Source organism: Staurois parvus, unplaced genomic scaffold (genome assembly GCF_062004578.1).
Source record: "Staurois parvus isolate SC_StPar_1 unplaced genomic scaffold, SC_StPar_1.0 ptg000950l, whole genome shotgun sequence".
NCBI classification, from domain to species: Eukaryota; Metazoa; Chordata; class Amphibia; order Anura; family Ranidae; genus Staurois; species Staurois parvus.
The window spans coordinates 62,979-87,146 of NW_028318746.1; the positions used below are offsets into that span (position 1 = coordinate 62,979).

At 42.3% G+C, this 24,168-nt stretch overlaps 1 protein-coding gene across 1 annotated transcript in view; it reads right to left on the bottom strand.

The window, feature by feature from the left end:
- Nucleotides 1–1,975: 1,975 nt before the first annotated feature.
- The window catches only part of MDC1 (mediator of DNA damage checkpoint 1), an 83,668-nt gene continuing 61,475 nt past the window's right edge, over nucleotides 1,976–24,168 (bottom strand). The window contains exons 13-17 of the mRNA XM_089656928.1: nucleotides 21,788–21,952; nucleotides 9,996–10,178; nucleotides 9,307–9,432; nucleotides 5,588–5,698; nucleotides 1,976–5,487 (exon numbers count right to left, since the gene is read on the bottom strand). Of these exons, the coding sequence (XP_089513054.1) occupies nucleotides 5,299–5,487; nucleotides 5,588–5,698; nucleotides 9,307–9,432; nucleotides 9,996–10,178; nucleotides 21,788–21,952 (774 nt within the window). The 3' untranslated portion in view covers nucleotides 1,976–5,298. The remainder of the gene's footprint in view (nucleotides 5,488–5,587; nucleotides 5,699–9,306; nucleotides 9,433–9,995; nucleotides 10,179–21,787; nucleotides 21,953–24,168) is intronic.

The window sequence follows — 24,168 nt, forward strand, 5'->3', positions numbered from 1 at the left end:
GCCATGTATGCTCTTGTCTCAGAGAGGCAATTACCAACTGAGGTTGGTCGGTGCTTTCAGAACATGAATATGGATGTAACACGTTATGAAAGGTGAACTTATCCTTAAATGAACAGGTCAAGCACCTCTCCAAATAGAGGTCTTTCTTGAAAAGGCAAACAGATGAGGCATTTTTTTTTTTACAGGCAACATCAGCTGTCTAGGCGTCTAGCATTAAAATTCTGCACAGGTGAATGAAGATTAGAGCCATTTCAGACTCAGTCAGAGAAACAGAAGAAGAGGTGTGGTGTTTTTGAGCCCTGGGCAAAGATGGATGCATAAGGGCTGTTATTTGTCAGAGGATTTGTGATTTACTGTAAATTTAGAAAATACTTGTTATGTCAAAAGGGCTGCTTGTTGCAGGTCTGAGATAGAATCAGATGCAGAAATTGGTGTTAGAGCCAACTCCTGCTCCGGTGCAAGAAGCGTATTGTCACTTTGAGGTTGTGTTGTGCTGGCCTTTTGCAAAGTGAACGCTCATCTGTGGTTTTGCAATGGCTCCCTTATGCATGGTCTCTGCCCTAGCTATGTGTGAAGCTATTCCCCTGTAGGATGCAGAATATAGAGGAAGCATGTCCAGAAGGAAAATGCAACATCCCTGATGTAGACCATTCTGTAACAAACTCTCATGGCAGAATAAAGCATCTTAGTATCCTAAAAGGACTCTAGGCAGTAAAATCTGTAACTTGTTATATGTCACAACTGGTTATCCATCTACGATTAGGTGGTAGAGTTTTTAGTACCAAATTTGAAAAGTTGACACTGTGATGAATACAATTCAAATAGTGCATGGTCTTTAACAGTAACCGCAAGAAGAATGCAGCTGACCTTGTCTCACCTGTCTATAATGCTGTCCTGTATACATAAAGTCCAGACTTCAGCCGTCAAGGTAGCCACACCCCAAAAAGGGGTCTTCAGGGACTGGGTTTCATAGGAACGGACCATTGCCCTGGACCTATATACCATCCTACAGCTGACTATACATGTTGCACTAAGTGCCAAGGTAAGCAACCATGCAGGATCCAAAGCCTGAAACAACACTGCAGCTGTCCCCAAAACCTTTGCCAGTGTTCAAGCACCTGAAGGTACAAGCCTAGAACCCAGAGTCTATGAATACTTTGTGTCCTGTACTGTACAGTTAACATACAGAATTTTTTTTCGTCATACCACTGTACTTATGTTTATGACAGCACAACAGCGCACAGCCAGTCATGTCAATAATAGGCTGTACGTTGCATCTGGACCAAAGTAATACACCTGCAGTTATGCTGACCTGGCTCAGCTGGCCTGTGTGCAAGACTCCTAAGGGCCTAAACCTATGCATTTTAGCATAGAATGGTTTCCAGAGAGAGCACCTTAAAAATAAAACCTTTTGCTATGAACCGATTCTTAGTTCCAATGTCTGTACTCCAGTTTGGAGAGGTACCACCCTTTACAGAAGGGCATTGACACGGTTGTGGTTTCCAAATATGTTTACATGAAGTGTATGCAAATTGAAAAAACAGGATTTTTGTTACCGTAAAATACCTTTCTCTGGGTTCATTGACAGGCACAGCTCTTCTGTTTCTTAACCATAGGGTTTATAGTGCCACCTACAGGGTGTAGGACCCTAGGCAGAAGAAGAACATAGTACCACCTATGGACCCCCTTTCTGCTATAGGCAGTTAGTCACAAAGCAGTGTCAGAAGTGTAAACTCCCACCAAAAAATAAGGGTGGGTGTGGTGTGTGCCAATGAACTTTTGAAGGTGAGTAACAAAATGAAGATTTTAAGGTGAGTAACAAAAATCCCATTTTTCTCTTACGTTCACTGATAGATACAGCTCTTCTGATTCTTGACCATAGGGATGTCCCAAAGCAGTGTCTCAAGAAGGTTTGGGCAAAAAAAAAATTTTAAAACAGTGGCCTGCAAAACAATTTGAAAGAAAAAACAAAAACCAAAAAATACATAATTTTTATTATATACACAGGGCTCTACTTTATGTACAGGCAAAGGTTAAGAACGGTACACACAGAGCTGCATCAGGAATTGAAAATCTACAGAATAGGACATCGCAAATCATGGGGCTCATTTTTTTTTTTTTTTTAACCACAAGCCAGTCACCATTAGTGTTTATTGGATGAATGACAGCTCTGACTGCTATGGGCCACAAGCTTACATACATTTTTATAAATATTTCCCCATTGTGTTAAACCAGTTGGAATGTTGAGGCTTCATCTTCTGTTTTAAATTTGGCAATTAAGAACAATTAACCTATAGGTGCAGCACAGTTTCTAAACTAGTCCATAGATATGCAACCACACTACTAAAATCACTAGTGATTAAAGCCAAACTAAAATTTTCACTCAAAAAAAAAAAAAAAAAAAAAAAAAAAGACGTAGCTCAGGCTGCAATATTCACTCTTCATTTTGAAGCTGCCCCCCACAGTACCACATTTTGAACACAAGATGTCTTCAGTTGCCTGGGTTGAATAAGGTCCAGCAGGCCAAAGGACATAAAAAAAAAGCAAAAAAAACCTCCAAAAACTAAAAGCACAAAATTGTACTGGAAAGTGTCCATTTGGCAGGGGCTTAGAGAGGGACAGCACAGAGCCTGGAGTCAGCCTTTATTTATTATACATGAAAAACAAATGGCTCCCTATCATGAAAACTACACAATAGTGATTGATTTTGTACCTGTGTGTGATTTGCTGCAACTACATGCTACTTTGTTCCATCTATTTAGCATCTGACTGCTTTTTGCCAATCAACTACTAGTGATTGTAGAAAAATAACTGTGCTACTAAGACTTGCCCATGTTCATCCATCCTAACAGCCCGAGTATTGCTCTGCTACAAACATTGCTACAGCAGGTTTGCTAGCTGTTCTAGAATGTTCTTTAAAAGAAAAGAAGAATCTGTTAGTCTGCATATGTGCAGCCAATCACAGCCATAGTGAATCAATCCTAAATCTAGTAAAACGGTGAGACGTCACCTGCATTCCATTGCTCACACCACATGCAGTTTTTTTTTCTGTATCAAAAACACAGGAAAGTAGGTTATATAGGTTCTAATGGTTCTAGTTCACACCAGTGTAGTCCGTTCCAGTAGGTTTCCGTCCCAGAAAAACAGGTACAACAACATGCTGCATTTTTCTTGCACAGAACTGTACTGCAATGCTGTAAACACATCAAAAACACACCGGACCCCAGTACAGTGAAAGAAACAGGAAAAAGCTATCAGGAACGCAAAAAAAAAAAAAAAAAAAAGGATTAAAACCCACACGCAGAAACACATTCGGAACGGATTTGGAGTATATTTTTGTGGTGTGAACAGGCTCTTAAAGTATTAGTAAACCACGTTTAAAAACCCCCCAAAAAACTAGGAGATATTTACTGTACCTACAGGCAAGCCTTGTCATAGGCTTCCTGTAGGTACAAAATAACAAGGAGTTTACTCCCACTTCAATAATGTCACATTAGTCAAATAAGCGAATGCTTCGGGGCCAGGAAGGGTCCCTTCCTCAAGGCAACATAGTGACAACTTGCAATGCACAGCTTTGTAGTTTTTTTTTTAAAGTGGAATTATCACTGGGGGTGGGTATATGGTTCTGCATGTTCACTTACATCTATATATTGATTTTCCTTGCATTGTGAACTGACACTCTGTCACCTTGATGAAGGGAACCAGTGCAGCCCGAAGTGTTGACTTATTTGACATTACAATGTAGTGCTGATGACATCTCATCGTTTTAATTGTGATCTGCTCTGTGCCATCCGCTATGGTCACCACAAGCATCCATCTATTACCAAGATCAAAAATCGAAAGTAGTGTGGTCCTCATTCTTTGATTCATGTCAATCCTAACCCTGGGATCAGGTGGGAGCATTCTATTTTATTTTAAAACAAAATTTTTGTGAATCTAGAAGAATTTACTTATTCACACTAAGATACAGTAAGGCTACGTAAACTTAAGCAGTGAATGCCAATGGACAGAAAGCACTGCTGCACAAATCAATGGCTACAGCAGGAGTGCTCAATATGTGGCTCGCGGAGCCCTCTGATGTGGCCCACAACCTTGAACCAGGGAAGTGCATGCCCAGAATTGGCAACCCATTGATCATGATCTAGGAATGCTGACCTGCCATCCCAAACCAGAATGCAGTGAGCCAGCAGCGGAGGATACAGGCAGCCATGGAGGGAGCAAGAGCCACATACGCCAATGCTTCCTGGGCATAATAGCTTTTGCAATGCGCATATTAGCACCTATAAAAGGGTTAACAACTATTAGACTTCTTTCACATTGATCTGTGGGGTGCAGTGCAGGGCACATGTGGCTTTTTTACGGGTTAGCTGCCCTGAGCCATAGACTTCTATTATATCCTGCAGGTTAAATCCAGTTTTGGTGCGCTCAGAAAATGCACCACACCTGCAAGATATAATAGAAGTCTATAGCAAATAGCAGGAAAGCTACAGGTTCACTGCACCTGCAGCGAGTAAACCACAGTGAATCAGTGTGAAAGCAGCATTAAAGGGGGCTCAGGACATTAAGGGCTTGTTTACATTTGTGGGGGGCAGTAAAACCCTGTTGTTCATTGTGGCCTGCAACCTGTTACCAAATGACTTAAGTGGCCCCCACTCTTCAAAAGATTGAGCACCCCTGGACTGACAGGATGACAAGGGCAAATTAAGTGCTAGCATCTGGCATGTAGTATCTAGCCTAATCTGCACACATTCCATGTGCATACATAGGCAGATCAGTAGAACGAAATCAGCTATTCCACCAGAAAGTCATAAACTTTAGTCAGCATCTGTTGTGTTTTCAAAGCAGCACCAGGCACCCTAAATGAAAAAAGAGTTTAACACCTCATCCAGGATGGGGAGGTTTATTTACCAAAAATAACAAATTCCCTTCAGGCACTTTGATACATTAAATGTATTGGCTCTCAGTGGCTGGAAAGGCTGGCATACTCTAGAGACTTGTGCTGGGATCTTTAAATGGAACACATCTATGAAAGGCTCTGACAAAAAGCCATCACATGACTAACACTAGTTCCAAGGCAGCAGCTCTGGGCAGATTCGGCTTAATTACCCCAAAACAACTGCATAGCACACAAGTCAAGGAATGCCAGCTTCCACTGGAGGCTTCTCACACAGAAGGCTCCATGATCATGATAGAACTGACTTAATGAAAGCAAAAGTAAGAAATCTTATTTGACTGGAGCTTATCTACACTGCTTATCAGGGAGAAATTTCTATTAAATTGACTCTCCTTCATACAAACTCAGCGTCTACGTTTGGCGGGAGCTGGTGCATTGTCCTCCACCTCACTGCTCAACAAGTAGGAACTTGGATTGACCTCCTGGCGCAATATCCCGCTTAGAATAAACTCGGCTGTAGTGACTGGTATTCTAGATGGCACCGACTTGCACCTTGGGGCATCTTCTGGGCACGACACAATGACACACTTATCCTAGAAGGCAGAATTCATGAAGATGTACAGCATTACACAATTGAAAAGATAACACTAGGATGATGTGATATTCATCTAAACTCAGAAAAAAATCTGTTACCTTAAATGTCCGGGGCATCTTTGGAAGGAAAGTTGCCCCGCTGCAGCAAATGATGTCCTTCATTAACTCAGGATCTGGCTTGACACTAGGGGTGACATGAATTTCATATCCCTAAAAGCACAGAATAAGCAGATAAGGAATATTAATTTTAGCAGAATGGATGAAACCAAGAAAATAAAACCACTGCTCATACATGTGAGTTTGCAGATTTTAAAGCAATTCTGTTGCTGAAAATTAAAATGCTCCATTAAAAGAAGTCACAATATACTTATCTGTCCCGGTGCCAATTTATAAAATCTTCACCTTGGATCTAAAAGCTCTGAAGGTCTCCTTTTAAGACCAGAAATTCTACACAAAATCCACCAAATCAGTTTTCACCTTCCAATCATTAGAAGACATACTGGCTTCTATGGACATCAAGAATGGTGTATCTCTATCTCTCATCTTTCCAGCACATTAATGCTTCCTACATTTTGCTGTGGGGTCCCTACACTACCAGTTCGTGGCACTGCCTGTTGGCCTCGACTACACCTCTAGAGTTCACAAATGTATTATTGCCAGTATTAGCCCTGCTGCACTCTTGTGGTATTTCTATTGTGGGACACTTAGACAACCCCCTAGTGCGTGAAGTCAGCACAGCCTCTGTTGGGAAATGTGGCTTTGACTGTCCAAGCATTACATCCGGTAATAACTGTCCAGGCATTGCAACTTGTGCATGCGCAGGAGGCTTCGCTTACTTGCAATGACAGTGCCAGGAACCTTGAGGCTAGTAAAGAACAAGCCCGGGTGAAGATGGTGCTGGACCTCAGGACAGGTAAGTGTCCTTATATTAAAAGTCAGCAGCTACAGTATTTGACATTTCTTTGGGGTTCCCGCTCAGGCTGTCAAGGTCCGATGAGTTGGATGCCGCTGACTAGTGGGGGTGTAGGTTGAGTAAACTCTGTATCCCTCCCTTTCTTTGTAGGTTGAGTAAAGGTCCGTCCAGACTCAAAGTATGCTGCAGAAATCGGAAGAGAGAGCCCAGCCACCACACACCTCACCCGGCCTGAGTGGTTAGCAGGTAAAAGCAGCCTCAGCTCAATTCATCCAGACCATGCCTCCAACCTGACTCACCCCACCCCCGGGGCTTAACCATGATTAAGCCCCAGGGGCAGGATGAAATATGTTGGAGGCATGGTCTGGATGAATCGAGCTAAGGCTGCTTTTACCTGCTAACCACTCAGGCCGGGTGAGGTGTGCGGTGGCTGGGCTCTCTCTTCCTATTTCTGCAGTCCTATTTACCTAGTTTCACTGCAGACCTTTAAAATAAAGCAAACATTCTGTTGACAAAAGACAAGTTAATCTGGTCCCTGAACAGAATGAATTGCTTATCTCACAGGAGCATGTTATCCCTGCCATATTTGCCCAGGAATCCAGCTCTGGAATCAGGAAGGTCTTTCCTTTCTGTCACTTAAAAGATCCCCATGTTCAATGCTATCCTGTCGGGCTGGGAGGAGTCTGGGGTATCCTGTCAATGCAATTGACGTGGTTGCTGTCAGAATCTTGCGAACAACTTGTAGGGGCTTTGGGCAAATGGACTGTCTCTGCAAAACTGGACCATCCTAATATTCCAGATTCTGCCAATGTCACGGTAGTAACATACATTATTTATCAGAGAGGAACCAAAACTCTTGCTGTGGCAAGAGAGGTAGATCAGATCCCGTCCTGAGTAGAACTTTATGTTCCAGCTTTCTGTCGTATACATGCCAGGTGTAGACAACTGATTTAGCAGACTTCCTCAACTGGTAGCAGCTGGATCCGGGGACTGATGTTTACACCTGGAGGTGTTCCAAGACCTGTGTCACATGTTAGGGACACTGGATGTGGACCTCCTGGGCTCAAAATTCAACAACAAACTGGACCGATTTGTCTTTAGGTACAGAGATCCTAGAGTGGAAGCAGTGGATGCTCTGTGAGATAAGAACACCTTGATCTAAAAATTTCCTCCTCTGAAACTTCTTCCTAGTCTGCTTTTCAGGATGGGGATAAAGGCCATTTGATACAACTCATTGCTCTGGACTGGTCAAGGCAGACCATGAGAAGATTCCAATCCTGTTTTCATGGTTGCTGGTTTTATTGGCATGGCTGTTGAACCCTACGTTCTTATCAACAGACATGACACAATTAGCTTGCTGTGAGTCTTGGGGCTTTCACCCTAACAGATTTTCCATGGAACAAATCCAATCCATCCCACAGCATGGACCAGCATGGGGGTCTCCCAAGTAGCTCCCTGTATGTTCATCTGTGACTCCATGGATTCTGAATCTGGTTTCTATCTGTTCTCAAGAAACCACCATTTAAACATATTAGAGACATTCCCTTTCTACACCAACAAGATGGCATAACTTGTATCCATCACTACTGAGGGCAGTATCTGCCAACTCAATGTAATATCCTCTTCTTGAAGTCCATTGAGGGCCACAAGTATTTTCATTTTTATTGCATACAAGACCATGAAGTGCAACATGTCACTGAAGGTTCATTTACATGAAAATCTAGGTGCAGTCAGTGACGGACATGATGAAAGGTTTTACTAAGACATTGCCACAACAGAAAAAAAAGGTACCATGGCAACTGGAATCCATCAATGCTGGCTAACTATTGTTGGACACCGCAGTGACATGCACTGGACGCTAAGCACAAACAAAAATCATCCGCAAATTTGTTAGCTCCATGGGAGATTATTAGTGATAATGTTTTGCGTGATAATTCCACACTAACTCTGCTGATGAATGCTACACTACTGTTGATTATTTCTTGGTCTCCTTGTTATGGGATCCAAGATAATTTGGATATCCCTTTTATCTGTTTTGTATGTTCTCTCTTTTGCAAAAAAAACTCTTACATAAAGAATTTGCAAAAAAAAAAAAAAAAATCACATGCAAAACTCTTTTAGCCCCACCTAACTCATGCAGCATGTCAAAAACATTATGTGATTAAATTTATTATAGTCATTAAACGACTTCATTTTTCGCAATAATCTTACCCAATACAGTCATTCTGAAAATATATTTTTGTTCAGTTTGAAATGGTATATCATAATCACCAAATGTTTTTGATTAAGTAAAACTTCTGAAAAAATGTTGTCCAGTGGCTGTCAATGGACTCCAAGAAAAGGATTATACAGCGAGTACGAAAAAATCTGTGGTTACAGCCATATTGACATTGACATGAAGAGAATTAAGAAAATGGGCTCAGTTGCAAACAAAAGCCCATGTACACAAGCCCTAAATTTACATGGATTTCAGATTAAAAGAAAAGTTTGGCATTACATTTTTTGTTAAACATAGTTACCTAGGTCTCCCACCGACTCTAAGGCTCAGACATCACTGATCGCTCAGTTCCCCCTGTTGCTCTGAGCAGAGAGCGGTGACTGTCAGTGACTGTCTGCTATGACCCCCCACAGCACTGGGCTGTGGAGGGGGAGGGAGAGGCTGGCTCAAGCTCTCAGATCGCTGACAGGCTGAGCCAAATGCCAGTCCAGACATCTGGATAGACCCCAACTTTGAAAACGGGTCACAGGAGGAAAAATAACAGATAAGTGCACCCAAAACATTCAACTATAACTGAAGAAAATCAACACCCTGCCAACCACAGGATGGAGCTTTTCACTGCTAACCAGCTTTGCAGTGACAAGGCAGCTCCTAAGGGATCTAAAATAATGTAAAAAATACCTGTACCTCAAACAGTGGACTCTTCTTGGCTTTCTGCAGTGACTGCGACAGTACAAAGTTGAAGTTCTTCTCTTGTTCCTTATCCTTTATCAGAAATTTTGTATGAGACAAGAAACATCCACTCTTCTTACACTGTCAAAGAAGCCAGAGGAAGGTAAAATGAATGCAGAAAATAAGGCTATCAAGTACAGAACAAGATAAAAAGATACATCTGCTGAAAGAAATGTATGGCTTCCATTGCGGACCTCCTAAAAATACTAGTTGCTCAACTGTCCCATACTTGACTTTAAAACAGAAGGCAGTCACAATAGAGATAGAACTTAAAAGAATACTTGTTCCAAATATGTTCTATGAGAGCCAGACATCCACCATTTTCAAAAGAGTCAGAAATGACAGACCTCATATTCTCTTGCACAAGTTTAAAGTCCAAAGCTTTCTCTCCCAACCAAATAAGACATTTACACTTTCATTACATACTTTCTATTAGGCAAATGGTCAAGTTTTTATTATTCTGTTCCCATTGCGGAGATTTCATGCCCACTCATTGTCTTGGTGCCACTAAGGCACATATTTTTACCCTTCCCTACCCTAACAACTTCTTTAGTTTTATCTAAGTCTCTGTCTAAATGTAAGTGTTATATATACTGGTAGCCAAAAGTAGACATGCCGTTGATGGAAAAGAAAAAAATACATACCTTGTCTATCCAGTCCAGTGTAACAATGGGGATGCCCCTCGCAAGCGCACACAGGAATTTCACTGTTCTTCGAACACGGTCTGTTACCAGGTGAGTGCAATCAAACACGGAGTCTGCAATGTCTCCACCCAACGAGCGGATTATTTCTTCACCCGTGGCATCCACCACTCCTGTGAACAAGACCTAAGGAAGAGAAAAAACACACTTCTGGTGTTTAATGATCTACACTAAAGTATACACTGATATCAGTTCTTACTGAACTTTATCATCCAAGTTTAGCAATGTCAAAGACATCTCTCAATATTCCAAGCAATTTAAAAGAATACAGACTGCAATATTTAAAACCCAACTTCATGTTTGCTATCACTATAAACTGTAGCATGTACTTACCAGTAAATCTATTTCTTGGAGTACAGTACAGGTTGTAGGATCTTAGTCATATCATACCATGGGTTATACGCAGATAACGTCAGGTAATTGGACAATGGCAAAAAAAGAAAGCTGCTGGGCCATCTTCCTCCCATTGTCAGCAACCCCGGGTTGAAAAAATTAAACATAAACAGAAGACCAGGTGAATAGCCTTACAAACCCACAAAATGAATTCTCATGGAGAAAGCTCGGACCTGGGCAAGCACCTCAATGAAGACTCGGGTGTGAAGAGGCCAAACTGACTGCCCACAGTAAAACACAGATTGCACTAGTGGAGAGGAAAAATGGGAATGTCTCCAAAGACCAGTAAATCTCCAGGAAGGAGGGAGGCAGTGACCAACCTGGCCTATTCCATACAAAACTTTTGAATCCACAGTGACAAGTTGAGAGTTTTCAAATGAACTGAATGTGAGGAGTGGCGTGAACATGGCGCTGGGAGACTGCTAAGTGCAGGAGCTCCCGACACCCACCATGAGGAGACTGCCTGGGGCCTGACCTAACTACACCTCACCCTGTAATCATCCTGCTGGTGGCCTCGGCGCTGTGCGTTGTCCCCACGGCGTCAGCCACGTGGCAGGAGGTGGCAGCGGGGATCTTTGGCGGAGGGACTAGGTGGCAGCGGTCTGATGCTGGGATCCCGAAATTCCCAGAGGGACTGGCGCCGGCCATCGAGAGTGCTCCCTGGAGCGCAGGAGGCGCTGAGAGAGGGAGACAGAGGAGGCGCCTGAACAAGGAAAATCCCCAGGAGGGACCATCTGTGGGGGGATGTATTAAGCTAGCTGGACATGCCAACGGCCAGAGAAGAGGGACACACTGCAAGAGACCCGGAGGCCAGGAGAAACCCCAAGACTCCAGGACACAGGACATCTTGGGCTCCCACCCAGACCCCCACTTAGGCGATTCTGCAAACTGGAGCATGAGATCCCGACGGGGATAGAAGAACACAGAGACAGATGAATCCAGAACCCCAGGCTCGGAGGGTGATGGTGAGTTGCTGTGGGGAATGGCAGGAGATTTAAGTCGCTACTTTCTTCTGTTGTTAGTAACTGTATACCTGAACTGTGAAGCTGGGCGGTTAGAAGACCAAGGAGCTGGAGTATCTCAGGGGCCAAGTAGTGCTGTTAATAACATTCATGCTATAAACGCTACTTAGGACTGTAAAGTCATTGTAGAAGAACAAGGAGGACAGGTCTTCTGTAGGTGTGAGAATATTGTATTTTGAACATTGAGTGGAAAATCTGCAGCTAAGTATAGCTAATATGAAGAACAGATCCACTAAAGGGGGGTTGGGGGTGTGGGAGGAAGGTCCATGAGGTGGGTAGTCTATACCGTTTTCTCTTTGAACATGAAAGAGAATAGAAATACTAGCTAGCTATAACCCTGGTTAATTTTACAACATATAATGTAAAAGGTTTAAACTCTCCTGCTAAAAGACCTAAGCTACTTAGAGAACTTCACCAACATTCCGCAGATGTTGTGTTCTTACAAGAGACACATTTATCACATGATTCTAACAAACGGAGAATATGTCATCGAATGAGCTGAGAGGAGGAGGTAAAAAAAAAAATTAAGACTGTTGAAAAAGAGATTACATCAAAGTCAGTTAAGAGAATATACCTTCTTCTTTCTGGTGCATAGATCGTACTCACGGTTGGATTATATAATGTTCGAGCATAGACAACTGGACTCATTGGTTATATCTAATATTGAAATTATGTCTATCTCGGATCATGTGCCTGTCACAGCAGGATTAAAGGTAGGAGGAGAATGGAACAAAAGGGCAATATGGAGACTAAATGAGACGCTTATACAGGACCCTCAAATAGAGATCAGACTAAGGGAGGAAATAGAGCAATTCTTTCTGCTAAACGAAACTGAGGAAGTCTCTGTGGCCACCATTTCGGAAGCACATAAGGTGTATGTGAGGGGAATCCTGATAGCCGCAGGAGACAAAAAAAAAGAAAGATCATGAGAGAAAAAGAAAGGAGGTGACGGAGGAACTGTATAGATTAGAACAGGGACATAAAAAGAGACACGACACAGAGGTTTATTCGAAGATCATACTTAAAAGAGAAGAGTTAAAAGACCTATTGAAATAGGAATCAAGAAGAATTTTCAATAGCGTTTCAAAGGAAAGATATCGGTGGGGGAATAAGCCAGTAAAATATCTGATGAAAAGACTTAAGGAAAAATTAAAGGACGAAAAAGGAGAACTGGTCTACTCCACCAGTGATACAGTTGCAAGAAAAAGTATGTGAACCCCTTGGGATTGGGCATAAAATGTGCTCTGAACGTCATCTAAGTCACAACAATAGAAGAACACAGTCTGCTGAACATAATACTACACAAACATTAGATGTTGCCATGGTTTAATTGCACATAACATGTAAACATTCACAGTGCAGGGAGGAAAAAGTATGTGAGGCCCTAGCTTAATGACTTCTCCCAGAGCTAATTGGAGCCAGGAGTGAGCCAACCTTGACTCCAATCAGTGTGATGATACTGGATGTGTTGCTGATAGCTGTCCTGCCCTTAAAAAACACACACCTGTTTTGGGTTTACTGGTTTCAAGAAGCACTGTCTGATGTAAACCATGCCTCGCAGAAAAGAGTTCTCAGAAGACCTACGATCAAGAATTGTTGACTTGCATGAAGCTGGAAAGGGTTACAAAAGTATCTCCAAAAGCCTTGATGTTCATGTGTCCACGGTAAGACAGACTGTCTTCAAATGGAGAAAGTTTAGCACTGTTGCTACTCTCCCTAGGCGTGGACGTCCTGTAAAAATGACTGCAGGAGCACAGCGCAGAATGCTGTAATGAGGTAAAGAAGAATCCCAGAGTGTCAGCTAAAGACCTACAGAAATCTCTGGCACATGCTAACATTTTTGTTGACACGTCTACAATAAGGAAAACATTAAACAAGAATGGAGTACATGGGCAGACACCACGGAGGAAGCCATTGCTGTCCAAAAAGAATATTGCAGCACGTTTGAAGTTTGCAAAAGAGCACCTGGATGTTCCACAGCACTACTAGCAAAATATACTGTGGACAGATGAAACCAAGATTGAGTTATTTGGGAAGAACACACAACACTATGTGTGGAGAAAAAAAGGCACAGCACACCAACATCAAAACCTCATCCCCACTGTAAAACATGGCGGAGGGAGCATCATGGTTTGGGGCTGCTTTGCTGCCTCAGGGCCTGGACGGATTGTTGTCATTGATGGGAAAATGAATTCCAGAGTTTATCAAGACATTTTGCAGAAAAACGTACGACCATCTGCCAGCCAAATGAAGCTTTGCAAAGGATGGGTGATGCAACAGGACAATGACCCAAAGCATACAAGTAATTCAACAAAACAATGGCTGCAACAGCACAGAATACGCCTTCTGGAGTGGCCCAGTCAGAGTCCTGACCTCAACCCGATTGAAATGCTGTGGCATGACCTTAAGAGAGCGATTCACACCAGACATCCCAAGAATATTGCTACACTGAAACAGTTTTGTGAAGAGGAGTGGTCCAAAATTACTCCAGATCGTTGTGCAGGTCTGATCTGCAACTACAGGAAACGTTTGGTTGAGGTTATTGCTGCCAAAGGAGGGTCAACCAGTTATTAAGTCCAAAGGTTCACATACTTTTTCCTCCCTGCACTGTGAATGTTTACATGTTATGTGCAATTAAACCATGGCAACATCTAATGTTTGTGTAGTATTATGTTCAGCAGACTGTGTTCTTCTATTGTTGTGACTTAGATGATATTCAGAGTACATTTTATGACCAATTCATGCAAAACTCCACGTAATCCCAAGGGGCTCACATACTTTTTCTTGCAACTGTATTGCTGAAACGTTCCAAAAACTCTATAGTAAGCTGTATGATGTCAAATCTAAGAGAACACAAAAGTCATAGAGGAAGAAAAGAGGGGAAAACGGCTGGAATACCTAAAGGCAGCAGACCTAGCAAAAGAAACATTTGTGTCTTTAGAACAAGCTATTTCTCAGGAAGAAATGAATAAGGCCCCGAAGAATACAGCAAGAGGAAAGAGAACAGGACCCGACGGGTATACAGTGGCGTATTACAGTGAGGAACAGAAGTATTTGAACACCCTGCGATTTTGCAAGTTCTCCCACTTAGAAATCATGGAAGGGTCTGAAATTCACATTGTAGGTGCATTCCCACTCTGAGAGACATTATTAAAAAAAAAATTCAGGAAATCACATTGTATGATTTTTAAAGAATTTACTTGTCTTGCACTGCTGAACATAAGTATTTGAACACCTAAGAAACAGTAAGAATTCTGGCTCTCAAAAGACCTGTTACTGCGCCTTTAAAAAGTCCACCTCTACTCCACTCATTAATCTAACTTAATAGCACCTGTCTGAGCACTTTAAAGACATCTGTCCACCCCACAGTCAGTCAAACGCCAACTACTACCATGGGCAAGACCAAAGAGCTGTCAAAAGACACCAGAGACAGAATTGTGGACCTCCACAAGGCTGGAAAGGGCTACGGGGCAATTGCCAAGCAGCTTGGTGAAAATAGATCAACTGTTGGAGCAATTGTTAGAAAATGGAAGAGGCTAAAGACGACTGTAAGTCTCCCTCGGACTGGGGCTCCATGCAAGATCTCACCTCGTGGGGTATCACTGATGATAAGAAAGGTGAGGAATCAGCCCAGAACTACAAGGGAGGAGCTGGTCAATGACATGAAGAGAGCTGGGACCACAGTTTCAAAGGTCACTGTTGGTAGAACACTACGCCGTCATGGTTTCAAATCATGCATTGCATGGAAGGTTCCCCTGCTCAAGTCATCACATGTCCAGGCCCGTCTGAAGTTTGCCAATGACCATCTGGATGATCCAGAGGAGGCATGGGAGAAAGTCATGTGGTCAGATGAGACCAAAGTAGAACTTTTTGGTCTAAACTTCACTCGCCGTGATGAGTTGCATCCCAAGAACACCATCCCTACTGTGAAGCATGGGGGTGGTAACATCATGCTTTTGGGGTGCTTTTCTGCAAAGGGGACAGGACGACTGCACTGTATTAAGGAGAGGATGAATGGGGCCATTTATTGTGAGATTTTGAGCAACAACCTCCTTCCCTCAGTCAGAGCATTGAAGATGGGTCGTGGCTGGGTCTTCCAACATGACAACGACCCGAAGCACACAGCCAGGATAACCAAGGAGTGGCTCCGTAAGAAGCATTTCAAAGTTCTGGAGTGGCCTAGCCAGTCTCCAGACCTAAATCCAATAGAACATCTTTGGAGGGAGCTGAAACTCCGTGTTGCTCAGCGACAGCCCCGAAACCTGACAGATCTAGAGATCTGTGTGGAGGAGTGGGCCAAAATCCCTGTTGCAGTGTGTGCAAACCTGGTCAAAAACTACAGGAAACGTGTGACCTCTGTAATTGCAAACAAAGGCTTCTGTACCAAATATTAACACAGGTTTTCTCAGGTGTTCAAATACTTATGTTCAGCAGTGCAAGACAAATAAATTCTTTAAAAATCATACAATGTGATTTCCTGAATTTTTTTTTCTAAATTCTGTGGGAATGCACCTACAATGTGAATTTCAGACCCCTCCATGATTTCTAAGTGGGAGAACTTGCAAAATCGCAGGGTGTTCAAATACTTCTGTTCCTCACTGTATAAGAAATTTAGAGACCTATTGGTCCCTAAGTTTTGTATATATAAATGCCCTAGGAGAGGGAATGGCAATAAGAACAGAATCGTTGCAAGCGTACATCACAATCAATCATTCTAAAAGAAGGAAAGGATAGCTCACAATGTGCTGGCTACAGACCTATATCACTTCTAAATACAGATACAAAACTGTTTGTGAAGGTGCTTGCTACGAGGTTAAAAGAGCTGATACCTGAATGGATACACTTAGAGCAAGTGGGCTTTGTCCCAGGAAGGGAAGGGAGGGATAATGGTTTAAGAACATTGCTTCTTTTATAGAAGGCAAAAAGAGAAAAGTTAGCAACAATTATATTGTTGATCGACGCTGAAAAAGCTTTAGACGGTAGACTGGGGGTTCATGATAAACACCCTAGAGGTCTTGGGAATAGGTACTAAGTGGATGAGTTGGATAAAGGAGCTCTATAATAGCCCAACAGCAGCAGTTAAGGTAAATGGGTTTCTCTCAGTTTTTTAAGATGTACAATGGTACAAGACAGGGATGCCCCTTATCCCCGTTAATATTTATTTTATCCCTGGAACCTTTGCTGGTGATGGTAAGAAAGAGTGTAGATATTAGAGGAATCAAGATAGGCGAGATAGAGCATAAGGTAGCAGCATATGCTGATGATATGCTGTTTTATATTGTGAACCCTGGGTTAACATTACCTAACCTAATGAGATTACTAAAAGAGTACAGAGAGCTTTCAAACTTAAACCCCATAAAATCAGAGATCTTGAATCTTGATGTTTCAAAGAAAGAGACGCAGACTCTACAAAAGGACTTCCCATTCTCATGGAGGGAGAAGGAATTAGCCTACCTAGGAGTGAAGTTGACTCCTTCTATAAAACATACATACTGGGTAAACTGTATCCCATTAATAAATGAAATAAAGGAGGGGCTGAGAAGACTTTCAAGGGAAAGGGTTTCTTGGATTGGGTGTATAAATTTAGTTAAGATGGTGATAGTTCCAAAAGTCCTATATAAAATTCCATATGCTCCCAGTCCATATTCCAAGATCCTTCTTTGCGATAATAATAATAATAAAAAAAAAATAATACTTTAATATATATGGGCCAATAAGAAACTGAAAATTAGGTATGAATTTCTGTATAATAAGAAAGAGAAAGGAGGATTAAATTTACCCGATATTAAAAATTATTACGCTGCAGTGATACTGTCACGAATTGTAGACTGGACATATAATTCACAGTGGAAGAGTTGGTTTAAAATAGAAGGCACTTTAACCCCTTCACGCCGACATCACACAAATACGTGGCCTCACAGAACTAGGCTTTTTTCCGTGGGATTGCATATTTGCGTACATGTGTTCCTGCTGGGAATGCGCTGCACAGTGCGCTTCCAGCACAAAGACCAGGGTGTCAATGAGAGCCTTAGGTCCCGTTCTAACGATCGGGACCAAGAACTCCCGATTCTGAGTCACATGATCGCTGTGATAGCCTCTGATTGGCTATCACAGTGATCCAGTCACTGTACATCCTGCCCCCCTTGTTTTTCTTTTCTCTATGAATGGAGGAGAGCGATACATTGTATCTCTCTAAATCCTTGCATACAGAGAAAAAAAAAATGTTAAAAAAAAAAAAGATAAATTATTAAAAATAAAATAAAGAATAAAGAAAAAATACCTAGATCAATGTTTGATCTAGTTCAGTGCCAGGGTTAGTGTTTGGGTCAAGGTCAAAAATGTCAGGATTTTTTTTTTTTTTATTGGTGTCAGTTAGTGTCAGTGTGTTTTAGGTAAAAAAACCAAAACACAAAATGTGCACTATTCTTCTGGGCAGTACTATGGGTACAAGCAACACATAACACACATATATGGTATTGCTGTGATCGTAAAGAGCTGGAAAATTTATTTTGGGTTGTTCTTTGGTGGTAGGTTATGATAGTGACAAGAAACACAGCTAAATTAAAAAAAAACTTTTTGTTTTTGTTACTGTTTTGGCCCAGTTTTCCTTTGCTAATGAAAAAAAAAAATCAGGAGATATCCATTACCATTTACTACCAAATGGAAGCCCAATTTGTCCTGTAAAAAACAAGGTATAATTCACCTGGATGTACAAAATAGTTGTGATATGTACGGTTTTACTAACACATGTCAACGTTGCAAAATTGTGCTTAGGCATTAAGATTTGTTTTACCCTTAGGTGTGAAGGGAACACAGGATTATAGAGGATTATTTGGATATCACGAATGTTTTGTATTATGGATGAGATTAGTAATACACTGACATAGGAGATGTTAAGAGTATGGGATGGAATACACAAACAAATGGACTGGAAGTATAATTCACGGTTGATTTCCCTAGTGGGTACTGATTTTTTCACGCCGGGGAAGGATAATATTTCGGGGAAATGGTTTAAGGATGTAGATGCACGGTTGGGTGATATAGTAGTTAAGGGGAAGTTGTGCTCTTTTCAAGATTTAAAGAGTAAAAAAAGAGATATTTGTGGCATTAAATGAATTGAGATAATATCAATTAAGACATTTTGTTTCAAAGTTGCCTCAACCCCCGAGGATGGCGGAGGACATGCTCCCGTTCGAAAAGATGTTGGGTTCTAGAATGGCTCCAAAACATGTCACTTTTGGGATATAGAAAATTCTTACTGAATTGAGGGGGGATCCTCTGCTGTTCTTAGAGAAATGGGAAAGGGAACTGGGAACAAAAATGAATGAATCACAGAAAAATGTTTAAATTAACACATGGGGTGATGAACATGAACACAGTCAAAATTAATTATAAGTGTTTAACGAGATGGTACTTGACACCGATTGTTGCACACAGACAATGAGTAGGAGTCTCACCGTTCTGTTTGAGGGGATGTAGAGCTAAGGGAACAATGGCACATATATGGTGGGACTGTCCAAAAATACAGGGGGTTTGGCAAGATGTAATCCAATTTATACAAGAGATACTGGGTACAACTATATAGAAGGATCCGTGGGTGTGTTTATTTTATAGTTCAGATGTATCCAAGGCATATTTAAATACTAAGATCTCATCCATGGGTACTATTAGCATCTTGTTGAGATAGGAGACCATGAGATCCACTGAAGGCATACTGCAAAATGGTTCTAAAAGCTCAAGGTTCATTACCTTCAGTGCATAAAAGTAAAAGCCCCTCCAGCCCCCCATAAACCTCACCTGAGCCCCATCTGATCCAGTGATGTTCACAATAGCCTTGGCTGTATGAAGAGAGAGCGGAGTCGAGGCACAGCTCTGTGTGTCTTATGCTCTGGGGGCACTGCTCGAGGGGAAGGAGCCAGGAACGTCGGCCGGGGACCCAAAAAGAAAAATGATCAGGACAACTCTGTGCAAAACTACTCAACAGAGCAGATAAGTATGACATGATTGTTGTTTTGTGTTTTAAAACATGAACCGTTAGTATCACTTTAATGAACTCAATCTCCATGGGATACTGCTGAGTGAGCCTATTTGGCAGAATGAACACCTTGTCAGGGTTAACCCAAGTCCATATACCAAACATCCTTTAAATGAGGATGTACATGAAAACATTGAGAATATTGTGTAGCTTGTGTGTAGAAATGGTAGCTTTACCTCAGTCCGAACTACTTCAGCGACAAACAATGGCCTTTTGCATCCCAGATAAACCTTGACCCTGGGTTTTTTAGGAGTATATTCCTCGGATGAGGATTTTTCCACATTGCCTTCTACATGAATATTCTCTTCTTGCTCTACCTCGTCCTCCATTGGTTCCACTTCCATTAATAGGAAAGGGGGAGGAGAGGAGGGAATGCCTCTGCTTGTGACCAAGGTGGTCCAAGCCAGCAGGTAATCTAGGAAGCTGGTGCTGTATACCACAGACAGCAGAAGAAAATTACTCCCTTTACAAACTGGAGGAAGGTGCTCTGGGAGTAGTGGAAATACCAGATAGGCAGAGGGAGTCTGAGCTGCATGGAACAAACTGATCCCCAGGGGACACATTGCACAGGGGGCTGTGCCTGGGTTTCTCCTTACATGAAAAAGGTATGTGGGAATCCTCACCCCCTACATCCCCTCCTCTCTGCTATCTATAACACATGGCATGCCAGCAAGTCTAAAGAGACCCTTGCTGGTTATCGTGATCTTAGTCAGCCGAAAGGGTACTGTACCACTAAGCACCAGTGTGCGGTTTACCTCAGGAGATATGACCTTTCTAATCCTGCAAGTGCCCCTCCACCCCGCAAGGAAAAGCATTGTGTAGAATCTGTAGTCCCACCAAGGAATCACTCTGCTGTGACCTGTAGACAATAAAATCTGCTCTGCTGCCTCACAGGTGGATCCAAGATGGCCAACACCAGTGTGCTCTGCCTTACTTGAGACATCACTGGCCAAAAGGTGCGTAGTCTCACTAGTTTGGAGTGAATGCAGGTAGCAGAGAACTACTCCTGCTTTTTGCACCTTGAGTCTTCCAGACCACCCCTAAAGCTCCACTATTCCTATGAAGCAGTTGGGGCAACCCAGGAAGCCACAAGGTGAAAAACAAACAGCACACAATATAGAAAAATGTTAGGGCCACAATACATATTCCTTGTCCTGTTTGTGATGGAGGGGGGTCACCAGAGAAGGAGAGGCAGGGTACCAGCAGGGACCACCCCAGGGCACTCACATTTACAAGCCACAGGACCCCATTGGGGGGTCCAATCTTCATCCATCATGGCATGCAATGCCAAAAGGGCCTTCAGGGACTTGATTCCCCAACTGGGGATCACTGTCCTGAACCTGTATAGCACCTTACCAGTCTGTACAGCAATACATTGTACAGGAACGTGTTGCACAGCGTCCATTGCCGCCTGGCAATCTTACAGGTTGTCCTCGTGTGTCCAGTGCAAGGTCCGGTTACCATTCCTTTGAGCATAGAAAAGCCAAACAGAATGTATCCGTAAAGAACCAGTCTCCTAATCCCAGATGGAACCGTTGGGAAGCTATTTCTGAGCAGAAACTGCACAGACATGAACATCACCTAAGTCACTAGCAAAAACCAAAGCCTTGCCTATATGGGAAAGGTGTTCAAGTGTTCAATCACTTGAAGATGGCAGCATAATGTATCATAATGAATAGGAAGATGCCCTATGTCTTGGGATGGACAATAAAAAAACAACTTGTGCTCGACTGTTGGATGTGCTGCTCAAACTAAAGGAGGTTTGTGAATGCTGTACAGTCTACCCCCACTGTAGCCAGACACCCCTTGATATCATCCAGTAATATAAAAAATGTCAGCAATGGTTCAGGAGCAAATTCAAGCTTTTCAGAAATGTCTAAAGGGCTCATTCACAAGGGACAGTGAATAATACTATTCCCTATACTTCAGAGTTAAGCACACTGTGGCCCACATTTTTAAACCGCATCTTTACGCACAAAATAAAAAATGTGTGAATATGCAGCCGATGTGACTATATTTTCATTTTTAAGAGTGGATTGGCTGTGGTCCAGCCATACTGCAGCTTTTAAAACAGACCCCTTAGTGTCCTTAATAGATCAATAAAGCTTGAATGTAATCCTGGAATGTTGTTACATTGTGTTGATTGCTGCTCAGACCAGCTGATCAGCAAATATTAGGCTTGAAAAATACTAGTCCTAACCTTCACAGATAGCAAACAGCTGGCAAAGCTTGAAGAGACCTTCCACAGCTGCACAGATTATAAAAAATAGAGAACATAGCCAAACCTTGGGCGGTGCTCCAGACTGGGAAACGTAGGGACTGGTAGTCAAAGTGGATGCAGATAATCTGCCAGTGCGTCTCGGAGTTCGGACTTCTGCAAGATTATTTAAACCGGGACTTTGCCTTTGACGGGTGTTGCGGGATGGGGATGGTTCAGGAGTAGAAATTTCCTGAGGAGGAAAGCAGAACATTGTTACAAACTGCACAACAATGTCTATGTAAACCCAGTTACTAATTTTGTAAATAAATGGCACCTTATGTGGTCATTTTGGAACCATCATAGATGGCAGCCAGGTAAAAGTAGTAGAATCTGGCATTGAGGTCTTTCAGTACAAGGTTAATCTTAACAGGAAGGCTAGCATGTCGTAGGAAAGGAGTTATCACAGGAAGGGTTACAAAGAAGAGTTACCATACGGCTTACGGAGAGGAGTTAGCGTGCAGGCTCGTTCATACCACACTTCCATGAAAACTGATGGGAAAACCTTGTAGATTTCACTTGCAGAGACATGAGTTCACATCAATTTTCATGCAGGTTTCTGTGAGTTTTATGCACATTGACAACAGTTTTCATGCACGTCACTTATGTGCCCTGTTCACACCACAGTGTTGATGTCATGTCAGGTTTTTTTCCGTGCAGAGAACTGCATACACTTTGCAGATTTCTGTACAGAAAAAAATCTACACGTGATACTAGTGTTGTTGGGTGAACAGGGCACACCGAGAACAATTTTTTTTTTGCCCTTTTAAACATATGCAGAAAATCTAGTGTCTCCGCACATGGTGTGAATGAGGCCTGAGGGTCACAGTAAGGTGAAAAGGACATCACTTTAACTCCCAAGAGAACAGCACTGAAAAATACCAGTGCTGATCCCACTGTGCTGAAAGCTAATGTATCATCCGTGTAAATGCTTGCCAGCAACAGTAAACAAACAACATTCTAACAGGCAAAATAAATCTAAACTGAATATGATTGCTGGCTGTAGCAAACTACTTACAACAGCATTTTTCTCTCGTCAAATAAGCCTTTCTGTATGTGACAGGGCACACAGTGTGTGTGCGTGGATACAGCTCACCAACATTACAAGCAAGGGTTCTCAAATCTTCAATTTACAATAAAGAAAGGAATGGATTGGTACAATATAGTTATACGTGAATTAAAAACTGTATAAGTATTGAGCTGGTGGCCTATGATCCCTGTAGTGCATTTGAAGGTTTCAATTTTCAACTGTGGCTGAGGCACACCTTTGATGCACAAGTCCAGGTTGAGAAAAATTAGGGTTTTTAGTTTGCCGTAAACTTTTTTTTGGAGTACCTGCTTCCAACAAAGCTTAGGACAATAAGATAGCAAAACAATGTCCTGATTTAGGTGAAATGAAAAGAAAAAAAAAAATTTACAAAAGACGGAGGTCTGAGTATTCATCCCCACCTTATCCTGGTGAAGAATCAGGAAAAACGCCTTGCAGAAGAGCGCAGCCAACTCGGAGACCCTGGGAGCCGAAATGATAGCAACCAAAAAGACAACCTTGCATCTAAGAAGCGACAAGGTAATTTCCCACAGAGACTAAATAGGAGACGTCTGTAAAAAAGACCAGAACAAATTAAGGTCCCCTGGGGACAAAGAGAGCTACTTGGGTGGTGCAATCTGACACCCTGTATAAAGGCATTTACCAAGCAATGAAATGTGATCAGTCTCTAAAAAAGAATGACCAAGATCAGTATCAGCCACTTGGTACTCAAATCCAGAGACATCCCCTTACCAGATTAGAGAAAAACCAAAATGCCCCCCTTGACCTACTGTCAAACCTACAAGCCTCACACCAAGCAAGATAAGCTTTCCATGTATATTGGTAAACCTTTCTGCAAGTCAACTTTCTTGCCCTGAGAAAGGTAGGGATTGCAGAGTCAGAATCACCCCTATACCTCAGAACGTGGGCTTTAACTGCCATACCGTCAAAGCCAGTGACCATAAAGCCGGGTGGAAGAAGGAACTCTGGGACAGCAAATCTGGGAAAACTGAAAGAGCCAACGGATTGTCTGCCATGCAATTTATGATGTCTGCATACCACTTTCTTCTCAGCCAAACCTGAATCATTAGAATGCCCTCTACCGTTAACCTGCGCCACAGGTGAGAAAAAAAGCTGCAGTGGAAAAAGGCATAAGTCACCAGGGAACCCACCACAAACACCTGAGAATCCCTGGTTGAGGACAAAAACTTCTCCAGTTTGTTGATGAATCTGGACACCAAGAGATCCACTCACTGTCCCCCACTGCAGACAAATCTCTGCAAACAACTCTTGGTGAAGGGCATGTTACCTCAGATTCAGCATAAGTCAGCTGAGAAAGTCTGCCTGCCAATTCTCTATGCCAGGAATGTGCAAGGAGGAGA